This window comes from Nycticebus coucang, chromosome X, assembly GCF_027406575.1.
Source record: "Nycticebus coucang isolate mNycCou1 chromosome X, mNycCou1.pri, whole genome shotgun sequence".
Lineage (NCBI taxonomy): Eukaryota > Metazoa > Chordata > Mammalia > Primates > Lorisidae > Nycticebus > Nycticebus coucang.
The window spans coordinates 2,068,878-2,081,790 of NC_069804.1; the positions used below are offsets into that span (position 1 = coordinate 2,068,878).

General features: G+C 48.0%; 1 protein-coding gene across 6 annotated transcripts in view; it reads left to right on the forward strand.

Annotated features, from left to right (window-relative positions):
- Nucleotides 1–10,920: 10,920 nt before the first annotated feature.
- GYG2 (glycogenin 2) overlaps nucleotides 10,921–12,913 on the forward strand; it is a 60,481-nt gene continuing 58,488 nt past the window's right edge. For 4 of the 6 annotated variants that reach the window (XM_053579345.1, XM_053579339.1, XM_053579344.1 and 1 more), the window contains exons 1-2: nucleotides 11,027–11,240; nucleotides 11,842–11,969. In XM_053579345.1, the coding sequence (XP_053435320.1) occupies nucleotides 11,963–11,969 (7 nt within the window). In that variant the 5' untranslated portion in view covers nucleotides 11,027–11,240; nucleotides 11,842–11,962. Of the gene's footprint in view, nucleotides 10,998–11,026; nucleotides 11,241–11,841; nucleotides 11,970–12,913 lie in introns of those variants that run through there. The other 2 variants (XM_053579340.1, XM_053579343.1) reach the window with 2 other exon arrangements.

The following is a 12,913-nucleotide window of genomic DNA, read 5'->3' on the forward strand; positions in this document are numbered from 1 at the left end:
TGTATTTGCTTGCTTTGCTTTCCAGAAAGACTTGAAGAACCCATTTACCTTAACACATGAATTGGTTTCTTCAAAACTTGTGATTTATTTCCTCAGAGGTCTCCGACTTGGGACGCCTTTGTCTTGAACCCCAAGGTTTCACCATCTAGATCATCTTCTCCAAGAACAGAAACCCAATCTGTGTCTTTGGCAAGTGTTTTTTATCATTTTTTTGTTTGTTTGTTAAAAGCACTCAGTGTTTCTTTGCATTGCTTGGCTTCTGTGAAAGCAGTTTTATGCATCCCTGAAAATGGGACTTTTCCTCCTAATATCTTTTACTGTTGCCTGAAGTGAGTCAATTATTCGTCAATCTTTTTTTTTTTTTTTTTTGAGAAAGAGTCTCAATGTGTCGCCCTTGGTAGAGTGCTGTGGTGTCACAGCTCACAGCAACCTCAAACTCTTGGGCTTAAGTGATGCTCTTGCCTCAGCCTCCCAAGTAGCTGGGACTATAGGTGCCCATCACAACACCTGGCTATTTTTGTTGTAGTTGTTGTTTTTTTTGTTGTCGTTGTTGTTGCAGTTGTCATTGCTGTTTAGCTGGCCCAGGCTGGATTCAAACCTGCCACCTTGGTGTATGTGGCTGGTGCCAAAACCACTGTGCTACAGGTGCCGAGCCCATTCTTCAATCTTAAAGGCCTTTCTGCTCAAGCCCTTGACAGGTGGCATGTTGAAAAGTCTCCTGAGATGGCTAACAGATTTCACACATCATGTATTTCAAAACCTTCTGTCATGCTTACATAGATGGGTTCCACTCATCTGAACATTTCCCCAGGATTCAAATTCTAAAGTCATCAGCAGCAAACCAGGTAATTCCTTTCATGAAAAGCAAACTCCTGCTCTGAACCCATCAACCTTAATCTACTTTCACACAGTCCCTGGATTTCTCTTTTTCTTTCCAATTAAGCTCATTCAGACGGTCGGAAATGTCACTTATGTAAGTCAGTGGAAGTTAATGACCAACCTTGGGAAATTGGCTTGCATGTCATTTTCAAGAAAATCAATTCTTCTTTTTGCTCATCAACTTGCGCTAAGACACTAGTTTTGGAAAGCTGCCCTGCTTGGGGAGGACTACAGAAGGCTAGATTGTCACTTTATTTTCTGCTATGACGCTAAACACAGCACATGTGGACAGCTTGGCTTTTTGGAAATTTACTGTTCTGACCAAGGGCAGATTTTTAATGCCATCTGACAGATTTAAAGGACATCTTTTACTTTGCAAAAGAGGCAACTTTTCTGTCTCTTTGGCCTTATTGGTTCAAATCATAGAATTGACCAGTTTCCTACAGATGACTCAAGTGAACGGTTGTAGGGATAAGTGACACTTGGGTCCAGATGACAATTGCTGACTGATTCCACAAATGTTCCTAGACTCATGTCTTGCGTTTTACCTTTGAGGACTCATTAAAGAGCTCAGATTATCATTACTGTATTTTTTTCCTTCTGTTCAGAAAGCATGTGTAGCGGTAATGGCCATGGACTTTATTTCGTTTGCTACCTTTCCCATGCAAATGAGACCTTCAGGTTGTAAAGAAAAGAATTATTAGGGGGCACAAGTCCAAATGGTGATAGTTCCTTAGGTTAGCTAATGAGGCCTCTTACGTTATCTTGAGATTCTAATGATTTCCAAGCTGTGATCACGAAGATCACGTGTATATGCGTGTGTATGTGTGCACATGTAGCTCATTTTAAAACAGTGAATAGGGTGCCAGCCCCATATACTGAGGGTGGCGGGTTCAAACCCAGCCCCCGTCAAACTTCAACAAAAATGTAGCTGGGCACCTGTGGTCCCAGCTACTAGGGAGGCTGAGGCAGGAGAATCGCCTAAGCCCAACAGCTGGAGGTTGCTGTGAGCACTGAGGCCATGGCACTCTACCGAGGGTGACAAAGTGAGACTCTGTCTCTACAAAAAATATATATGTACCCACAGTAGACTGGGTGTGATGGCTCATACCTATAATCCCAGCACTCTGGGAGGCTGAGGCAGGTAGATTGCCTGAGCTCAGGAGTTCAAGACCCCATCTCTACTAAAATAGCCAAGTATTATGGTGGGCACCTGTAGTTCCAAGTACTTGGGAGGCTGAAGCAGGAGGATCACTTGACTTCAAGAGTTTGAGGTTGCTGTGAGCTATGAAACCATGGCAGTCTACCCAGAGTGACAGAGTGAGTTTCTGTCTCAAAAAAACAAACAAACAAACAAACAAAAAAAAACATGCACAGACACATACACACACAGTACCATAGAGTATATACACATTTTATGAAAGGAAAAAAGCTGTGTTAAAATTGTAATACTCAAATCATGTTTGGCTTCTGCAATTATAAGAGGTGCTCAATCTGGCTTGTACTGAACTTTTGTTATTGGTATAAGCTGAGTATTACAACCTCTTTTTTTTTTTTCTGGACAGAGTCTCACTATGTCACCCTGGGTAGAGTGCCGTGGCGTCACAGCTCACAGCAACCTCAAACTCTTGGATTTAAGTGATTCTCTTGCCTCAGCCTCCCAGTAGCTGGAACTACGGGCACCTGCCACAACACACAGCTATATTTTTGTTGCAGTTGTCATTGTTGTTTAGCAGGCCAAGGCCAGGTTTGAACCTGCCTGCTTCGGTGTATATGGTGGAAGCAGTAACCACTGAGTTACGGGTGCCGAGCCAGAGTATTACAATCTTATACAGTTTTTTCCTTTTTCAAAATGTGTATACATTTTTTGGCACCCTCTGTATATTGAGAGAGTACTTTAGAGCAGTTAGGCCTTAGAGCTTCAAAAATTTCATTTTTTCACTATATGACTCTTAAGTCTGTACTCTTAAAAATCTTTTAAAATAAATCTCACAATTTCACAATGTCACACGTTCAGAATTGAGAAGAGAGAATACTGGATGTTAATTTTCACCAAATTAAATCATTAAAATACTAAGAAAAAAATCCAGAAAACAGAGATAATACTAAAATGTCTATGTCCCCAAGAATCTCTTAAAATTCGGTTTTTTTAAACACTGCACTGGCCTGTAATCTTTTTGAAGATTGGTTATTTTGGTTAAGTCATTCTTCATGTCAGTTGATTTTAGAAATAAATCTTTTATATTGGGAAAATGGAGAACAATTTATTATTTTGGCCAGCCAGAGATAAGTAAAGGATTAAAGAGTAGCAATTTAGAGAACAAATGAAATAAATGAGGTTCTACTTTAGAAGGCTACCTAAGGCCAATAAGAGTTACAGAAATAATAGTGTTTACTTCCTTATTTTAGTAGGACAATATAAAAAATGAACTTTTAAAATACTTTAAATATTTTACACACATGCACATAACAATGGAAGTCTCTGACAATTAATAATAAGGTCTAATCAGAGTTGCAGGTGTCATGACGTAGAGCCCCTCTCATGTTCATGCTGAGGTTATAAATACCCTCCAGAGGCTGGTATTTAAAAGTCAAAACAGTAACCTCAGAATTAAGAAGAAATATACCAATGGTGTGTCTCCAGAGTCCTTAGTACCTCGTTCAGACATTCTTAATTTGTGGCTGCCTGTAAAACCAGTTTTGCATTTTTTTTTGAGACAGAGTCTTACTATGTTGCTCTTGGTAGAGTGCCGCAATGTCACAGCTCACAGTAACCTCCAACTCTGGGCTTAAGCGATTCTCCTGCCTTAGCCTCCGGAGTAGCTGAGACTACAGGTGCCCGCCACAACGCCCGGCTATTTTCTTACTGCAGTTGCCATTGTTGTTGAGCTGGCCCAGGCCGGGTTCAAACCTGCCAGCCTCCGTGTATGTGGTCGACGCCGTGAGCAATGTGCTACGGGTGCCGAGCCCAGTTTTGCATTTTTTAAACACAGCAAAAATTGTGTAACCACCCGTTATCTGATAGCCCTCGCTGTATTCCACTGGGGATCTCTGAACTGTGCACTCAGAAAAGTGTCACCACTAGCTGCAACATTTTTCTTTAAACATACAAATTTATCTTGGTGGTGATATTCAATGCCCTCCATACTCTCTTTAGAACTATAAAGGCGCCCAGCACAACATCGGTCTCAGCCCACTTACACACTCAGCACACGAGCAGTAGGAAGGAGGTTCTGGTTGTTGAAGAAACATTATGAGCTGCTATGGAAAGGAGAGTGGAGACGGTGGAAGACGGAGACAGGCAGAGGGTCAGGGCCAGCCGTCCTCCTTGAACCTGAAGCCAAGATGACTAAGAGAATGGGGGAACTGGTTTGTCCCATCTCCCCAGAGGGACAGTTTCACCCACATGCACTTTTTCTTTGTTACCTTAAAGCTTTGGGGTGGCTTCGGATGACCTGCACCTAAGTCACACCACCCGCCGCCTCACCTTTCCCCTGAGCCTCTCCTTCCCCCGACTGTCACCTTGTCCCTGAGTCTCCCCTTCCCCCTGAGTCTCCGCTTCTCCCTGAGCCTTCCTTTCTCTGAACCTCCCTTTCCCCTGAGCCTCACGTTCCCTGGGGGCCTGCTTTCCCCATGTACTTAACCTTGCCCCTGAACCTACTTTCTCCCACTGAATCGTCTTTCCCCCAAGTCCCCTTTTCTCCCTGAGCCTCCCTTTCCCCCAAGCCTCCTTTTCTCCTGAGCCTCCCTTTACCCTGAACTTCCTTTGCCCCCGAGTCTCTTTTTTCCCCCAGCCTCGCTTTCACCACCAAGCCTTCCTTTTCCCCTTAAGCCCCCCTATCCCCTTGAGCCTCCTGGTCTCCTGAGCCTCACCTTCGCCCTGAGCCTCCCTTCCCCCCTCAGGCATTAGCCCCCTGCAGATCTAAGGATAAGTGTGATGATGCATCCCCTGGGTTCCAGCCAGCCACTGTCCTATTTTTGCTTCCCTGACGTGCTCCCTTCTTTGCATTCCTTTTCCTCTGTCTGCCAAGCTGGTATCTGACAAATGTCACTCCCTGTCTTTGAACAGCTGGGGAGCGTACGTGGCATGCGGAAAGATGATACTGGTCTGCGGGCTTTCCCCAGCAAACTCTAAATATAACATAAGGTCCTACGTGCACCAAGCTCATTGATCCAGGGACGAAACCGTAGCCATTTAAACATCAGTGAATTCAAAGGGACGAGTATAAAGGTAGTGGCTGAAGCAATCGGAAGGGCTTCTGGACAGAAACAGAACCTGAATCCGTGGGGCGATGGTTCCTGACAGTATGTTAGTGCTGAATAACCAGCAGGTGCTTTCCTGATAGCCTGGAAGGCCCGCCCACAGCCGATAAAATATTGCTCAGAGCAGCTAGATTCCAGAAACCAACAAGTGGACGGTCAAACTCTGGCAGGGGTTGGGAGGCCAAGTGGGGAGGATTCCTTAGGGCCAGGAGTTTGGGACCAGCCTGAGCAACAGCAATCTCCACCTCTAAAAAAACAAGAAATAGAAAACTCAGCCAGGTGCGGCATTAAGTGCCTGAAATTCCAGCTACTCACGAGGCAGATGCAGGAGAAACCCAGGAGTTTGAGGTTGCTGTGAGCTACGCAAATGCCACTGAGCTCTAGGCTGGGCAACAGAGACCTTGTCTCACACACACACACAAATAAGACCTACCATTCACCAATTGTCTCCTCTCTCATACATACACCTCAGAGGAGACTCAGAGGAGAAAGCCTTTCTCCGAATGCACCATCTTTCAGTGGCATCCTGGAGTCCAAGACAAACAGAAATGGGGGCCCAGCACCCCCTCCACATGTTGAGGGCAAAATACCTCCCCTTGGTTTAAAAATGGACCCACCCCACTCCCCTTGCAGTTTAGTGCCCTTTACCCTGATTTCTGAGCACAAATTCAGAATAGAAAATGGAAAAATGAGGCATAGGGAGGGGACGGGTGATGGCGTAGACCCACAGGATGGGGCGGCACCCTCAGAAGTTGGTTATGGGAGACGCAGGTGGAGGCAGCCCCCCGCCTACCCTGAACACTCTGTAAGTGTCCTCACAATCTCACTAGCCTCTAAGTGGGTGCCACTGGCATCTGGTGGGTGTAACCCAGGGACACTGCTTTACACCCCACAGTACACATGAAGGCCCTCACATCAAAGGCCTAAGCTGTCAAGGACCAAGACTCCCTGGTAGAGGTGGTGTGGTCTTTTACCTGTGGTGAGATGTCTGGGGGGCGGCAGGGTGGGGGGAGGACGTGCGTAAAGGAGCTCAGAGAATTCTGCTCTGCCCAAGAAGAAACAGGTGTCATCCAGGCAGAGGGACTAGTCTGCTTTGCACAGGGTAGGCAGCAGCACCTGCCTGTCTAGCCCCCATAACAAACTCCTTGACAGACAGACTCCACTCTGAGGAAGCTGGCCCTGGCCTGTGTTCCCTGGGTCTCATCTTTCATCGTTGTTTGCAAAGGCCCCTGACATCAATGTTGAATACTCCAAGGGACAGCTGTAGGTGGGGAAAGGCTCCCATTTCTTTTCTTAGGTCAGAGGGCTCTACTTGGCAGCCCTCAAGTTGCCTTCCACCCAGAAGGCTCCTCTTACTACAGAACTGGGTTTCTCAACAGGGGAGGAGTTTGCCCTCAGGGGCCATTGAGCAAGGTCTGGAGACATTTCTGATTGTACCCAACTGGGTAAGAGGATGATCCCGGCATCTGGTGTGTGTGTAGGGGGCGGGGGTGGGGGGTGGGGGGCAGGGACACTGATGAACAAACATCCCACAGTGCACAGGATAGGCCCCCACACACAGTTCCCAGCAAATCTCAGCAGGGCTGAGGCTGAGACACTCAGTGTTAGCATGAGAGATTGTCACCTATCTATCTATCCATCCATCCATCCATCCATCCATCCGTCTATCCATCCATCTGATCTATCTATCTACATCCATCTATTCATCTCATCTATCTGTCTATCCATCCTCTATGTACCATCTTTTCTTATCTATTTATATATGTATCATCTATCTTTTATCTACCTATCACCTACTATTTCTATGATTTATTATGCATCATCTATTTATCATTTCTGTCTATACACCACCTATGAATGTACCATCTACTTATCCATCATCTACTATCTTTCTATTTATCTATCTATGATCTCTCCATCATCTATTGATTTATCTGTCATCTGCGTATAATCCATCTACCATCTATCTGTTATCTATTTATCAGGTATCTGTATATATCATCTATTACCTATCATCCATTTCATCTATCTATCTATCTATCTATCTATCTATCTATCTATCTATCTATCCATCCATCCTGTTTATCTATCCATCCATCCATCCACCCTGTTTGTTTATCTATCTATCTATCCATCTATCTATCCATCCATCCTGTTTATCTATCTATCCATCCATCCATCCTATCTATCTATCCATCTATCCATCCATCCATCCTGTTTATGTGTCTATCTATGCATCCATCTTATCTATCTATCTATCTATCTATCTATCCATCCATCCTGTTTATCTATCTATTTATCCATCCATCCATCCTGTTTATCTATCTATCCATCCATCCATCCATCCATCCATCCATCCATCCATCCATCCTGTTTATCTATTCATCCATCCATCCATCCATCCTGTTTATCTATCTATCCATCTATCCTGTTTATCTATCTATCCATCTATCTATCTATCCATCCATCCATCCATCCATCCATCCATCCATCCCATTTATCTATTCATCCATCCATCCATCCATCCTGTTTATCTATCTATCCATCTATCCTGTTTATCTATCTATCCATCTATCTATCTATCCATCCATCTATCTATCTATCCATCCATCCATCCATCATATCTGTGTGTCTGTCTATCTATCTATCTATCTATCTATCTATCTATCTATCTATCTATCCATCCATCCATCCATCCATCCTGTTTATCTATCTATCTATCCATCCATGCATCCATCCTGTTTATCTATCTATCCATCCATCCATCCATCTCTCCTGTTTATCTATCTATCCATCCATCCATCCATCCTGTTTATCTATCTATCTATCTATCCATCCATCCTGTTTATCTATCTATCCATCCATCCTGTTTATCTATCTATCTATCTATCTATCTATCTATCTATCTATCTATCTATCTATCTATCCATCCATCCATCCATCCTGTCTATCTATCTATCCATCCATCCATCCTGTTTATCTATTTATCTATCCATCCATGCATCCATCCTGTTTATCTATCTATCTATCCATACATCCATCTCTCCTGTTTATCTATCTATCCATCTATCCATCCATCCATCCACCCTATCTGTCTGTCTATCTATCCATCCATCCATCCATCCTGTTTATCTATTTATCTATCCATCCATGCATCCATCCTGTTTATCTATCTATCTATCCATCCATCCATCTCTCCTGTTTATCTATCTATCCATCTATCCATCCATCCATCCACCCATCCTGTTTATCTATCTATGTATCTATCCATCCATCCATCCTGTTCATCTATCTATCCATCCATCCCTCTTATCTATCTATCTATACATACTATCTATTTATTATCTATCTATCTATCATCTACCTGCCTATCACCCATCTACAACAGTAGAGAAGGTTCTTCTTTGCAGGGCACCCTGCAAACAGTTTTGTTGTTACGCAGAGTGAATGCTCCTGGCACTGGTCAGCAGAGACCATAGATGTTGCTGACATTCTCCCATCCCCCACCCCACCCCTGCAATCCAGAGCACAGCCCCACCACAGAAAATCCACCCTGAAATGTCCCTCATGTCCCAGTGGGATACCTCCTAGTAGGTACATTTATCTAACCCCACAAAAGGGGACAGTGTAGGAACCTCACCCTCCTGCATGGCCCAGGCAGCAGGATCTGTCTAGGCCATTTCTAAATGGATGTTACAGTCAGACCCTTTCCTCATGGAGGGGCCCTCTCTGACTGAGCACAGGGGCATGGCACAGAAGCTGGGAGATGTCTCCCCTTCCTTGGGTCAGAACCAACCCTTCCCGCACATGGTCACCTCAAGCCCCACGCTTTTCCTCTTTGAGGTCGCTGTGTCTGGAATAGAACCCTGGAGTGCCCACTTGCAGAGTGTGAGGGATCCCTGTGGACACCATGAGTTCCTGACAATTTTTTTTTTTTTGGCTGGGGCTGGGTTTGAACCCACCACCTCTGGCATATGGGACCGGCGCCCTACTCCTTGAGCCACAGGCGCCGCCCCGAGTTCCTGACAATTTTGTTGACAATTCATGGACCAGAAGGAAGCAAAGCAAAGTTTTTTTTCCAAAAAACCTTTATGGAAAACAGCAGAACTAAAAGTGGACCCAGCAGTTGACCCAACAACTCCACCACTGGGGAATCTCCCTAGAGGAAAAGCAATCAGTATGTTAAAAAGATACATGGGGCTCAGAATGGAAGAAAAAGTATCCCATGTACTCAGCCTTACTATGAAACCAATTTATAGTTTTCTTATGAAAGCTATAACCCAATTATAGCCCAAGAAGAAGGGGAAAGGGGAAAGGGAGGGGAGGGGAGGGGAGGGGAGGGGGGAGGATGGTGGAGGGAGGGTGATTGGTGGGACCACACCTACGGTGCATCTTACAAGGGTACGTGTGAAATTCACTAGGTGTAAAAAATAAATGTCTTAACACAATAACTAAGAAAATGCCGTGAAGGCTATGTTAACCAGTTTAATGAAAATATTTCAAATTGTATATAAAAACCAGCACATTGTACCCTGTGATTGCATTAATGTACACAGCTATGATTTAATAAAAAAATCTCTTCTCTCGTAGCTTGAGCCTAAATTATATTGGTTTTCAAAGAGTGGAATATGGTCCTGTGCGTGAATGAGTGTGCCCGGGGAGCGGGGAAGCGGGGAGTGTGTGTTCATGAGACCCAGAAAAGGCTTTTTAGGGCTCCAAACCACTTTTCAAGTAATAGTAAGGTATTGTTGGCCTTTTTAACTCTGATGCAGTTTTCACTCAAGGTGTTCATGTGTGGTGGGGGGGGCGCTGAGGTGAACCTGCTGGGAGGGAGGGGTACCACACTTTAGCCCGGCATGACCCTCTCTGGTGTATTTCTCTCCTCCAAATGACATTTGTGTATGGCTCCCGGACCACAGAAATGTCACGCCCTCTCTGCTAACACATAGCCCCTGGATTGGACACTTGAGTCCACAGCAAAGTGCAAAAAAGAGCTGAGTGTTCTGAAATAACTGGCAACCACCGCTCCACTTGACCAGCAGCTGCAGCTGAGTCCACTCTCCCTCTGTGACTCTCCATGGCTCACGAGTTCCCTGTCTAGCAACTCTATCCAAATTGCATCCTTCTGTCCCTTCAAATGTCTGTTCAAGATTCCAGAAGGCTCTCGGGCCCCTCATGCCTCTCCTTGGCGATTTCTGTCCCGGATCAGGAGGTTTGAGGGCCTCTAACCAGGCCCGCGGGCTCACAGGCAAAGAAGGCTGGGGGTGGCCACCCGTGCACACATTCAACTCATTTGCTTGCTCAGAGTTGGGCCGCCGTTCACCGTGCATCCAGTGATTTATTTTTATTTTGACGCAGGGGGGGCGTCCACCCATGCATATATTTACAAGTGGACGCATACTCGCAGCGTCTCCTGCCTGCGCTCAGCTTCCAAGATCACAGGCAAAGGCCTTATTGCTGCAAACGAACATTCAGCCATTGGTTCGCTTAGTCCCTCATTCACGCTCTTGTGGGTCCATTCGGGCTCACGTTCGCTCCTGAGCACGGCTGTCGTTCAGCCACCAGCTCACCCACGCGCGCGCACAGCCACAGTCGGTCACTCACGCGTGCATTCCACACCGGAGGCCTCATTTTCTCACTTACCCTCATTTACCGTCTCTGATTCACCCGGGCATTGCTTCCCTCACGCACACAGGCGTCCCTCCTTCCTCCACCCACCCCCTGCATTCCAGGAGATCCCGGCAGCCGCGCGCCCAGCCCTGCCCTACCCCCAACCCCCGGAGATTTCCGGGCTGCGCCGCTGGCCGGACCCTGAAGCCACCGCAAACATTTACTTTGGGGCTGGCCGATTAAAGGTTAAATGTCCAAACCTGGAAACCGCGAACGCCTGACTGGATTCCGCGGGGAGGGGGCGGTGGCGGGCGCTGGGCGGGGCGCGGGCCCGCGGGCAGCCTGGGTGCCTGGGTCGGCCTCTCTCCCGGAGGCCCCGGGCCTGCGCGCGGGGGCTGTGGCGCGGCGGTGGGGACCCGGGCCCGCGGCTACTGGGCGCAGGCTGGGCAGCGTTTCCGGAAGGGGGTGGATCACGGGCGCCGGGGGAGGTGTGTGGGGTGCAGTGTGGTTCAGGCGAGGTGTGTGGGGTGCAGTGGGCCGGAGCGCTGGGGCCTGGGCGCGGGCCCGGGTCCGAGGCTGCGGGAGCGCGGAGGAGGTGCGGGGCGCGGGCCCAGGACAGAGCCGGCAGGACCGCGCTGAGGAGATACTGGGGGCACGGGGGCTCGGAGGGCACAGGCTACCGAGCCTTAAGGGCGGCGGGCGTGAGGGGCGCTGGGTAGATGGTAGGAAGGGCTGGGGCGATGGGGTGTGGTCGCCCGGCCGACGAAGTCTGGGAGCGTGGGCACAAGCCAAGCCACAGGGGAAGATTTGCGGGGTGCCCAAATTGGGTCATGGGGTTCACCTGGGGCCCCCCGGCCCAGGGTGGGGAAAGAGGATGCCAGGGTCTCGAATGAGGTTGGGGCGCAGCAAGCTGGGTCTTGGTTGGGGGGTGGGGCGTGCTGAAGGTGCCGCAAGCAGAGCGGCTGGGGAGAAGTGAAGGGCGTGTGCGGGTGCCTGGGGCGCAGGTGACTGGGCAACGGTAGGGGGCCGGAGGAATATGGGTGGGGGCTTCTGCTGAGGGTATGAGGAACATCGTGCTGCCGCCCACAGGCCTGGAAATCCTCACGCGTCCGCGGGAGACAGCGCCTCTGCTCTGCAGGTGCGTGGCCGGGAGACCCGACCCGCTGCGCCCAGGCGCACGCCAGCCCCTCTGCGCCGAGCGCCTCGGACCATGTCGGGTGAGTACTCCTAGGCCCCTGGGGTTCAGCCTGCCTGTGCCCAGTGTCTCGAGCGAGATCGGTTTGCGCTGGGGAGACTGCAAGATTGTCCCGAACCCCGACTCTCCCACACAACTGTCCGGGCAGGGTCTTTCTTTAGGGTCTGGGCGAGGGAGGCGGGGGGCGCCTGTGAGGCTGCTGGCGATCTGGAAGGGTCCCTGCAGTTGGAAAGGGGTTATTTATAGCATGGGAAGGGGACGCTCGGGTTTCACAGTTTTCCTTCCGTGGAATGTAGCGCTGGAAGTTTGAATGGGAATAGACTCCAAGTCTCCGAGATTCTTGTTGCCTGGGAGAAGGATGGGAAAAAGTCTATAACCCCTAAGACGCCCCTAAAACTCTGGGGACACAGTGTTTTTGGGTTGCCGGAATTCAGACCAAGGGGTTCCTTCTTTCCAAAAATCCTAGGTTAACTCCCCAGCAAGCAGAAGGCCCAGCCCCCAGGGACAGGTGCACCCATTTCCCTGCCTTGGGACTGCAGATTCCTCCCACAGTTGACTTCAGAGACTTAGCATTTGGGGACTGATTTTAACTCCAACCCTTAAGAAAGATTCTGGTCCTGTTCTGTCTCATTTTCCAAATCATTTTGTACCAAAAAACCAGACTGATCATTCATCAGCATGCTTGAAAGCAAACAAACAAAACACAGATTGCTTTTTTTTTTTTAGTACAGAGGAGGGGTTTGGTATATCGCTGAGCCTATTTCTAGCCTGTGTTCTCCTATTCTGGTCTTAGAAAGGAAGATTGTCTGGGCAGGGGCATGAAGGACTGTTTGCATTAGGTGTGCTGTAAAGATTCTGTTCCCAGGAACTGCAGAAAAGATTCTCTGTAAAGATTCTGCTCCGAGGAACTTGCAGAAAAGATTCTCTGTTCTAGCAAACTGCAGAGGGAAAACCGCATCCCCCCCC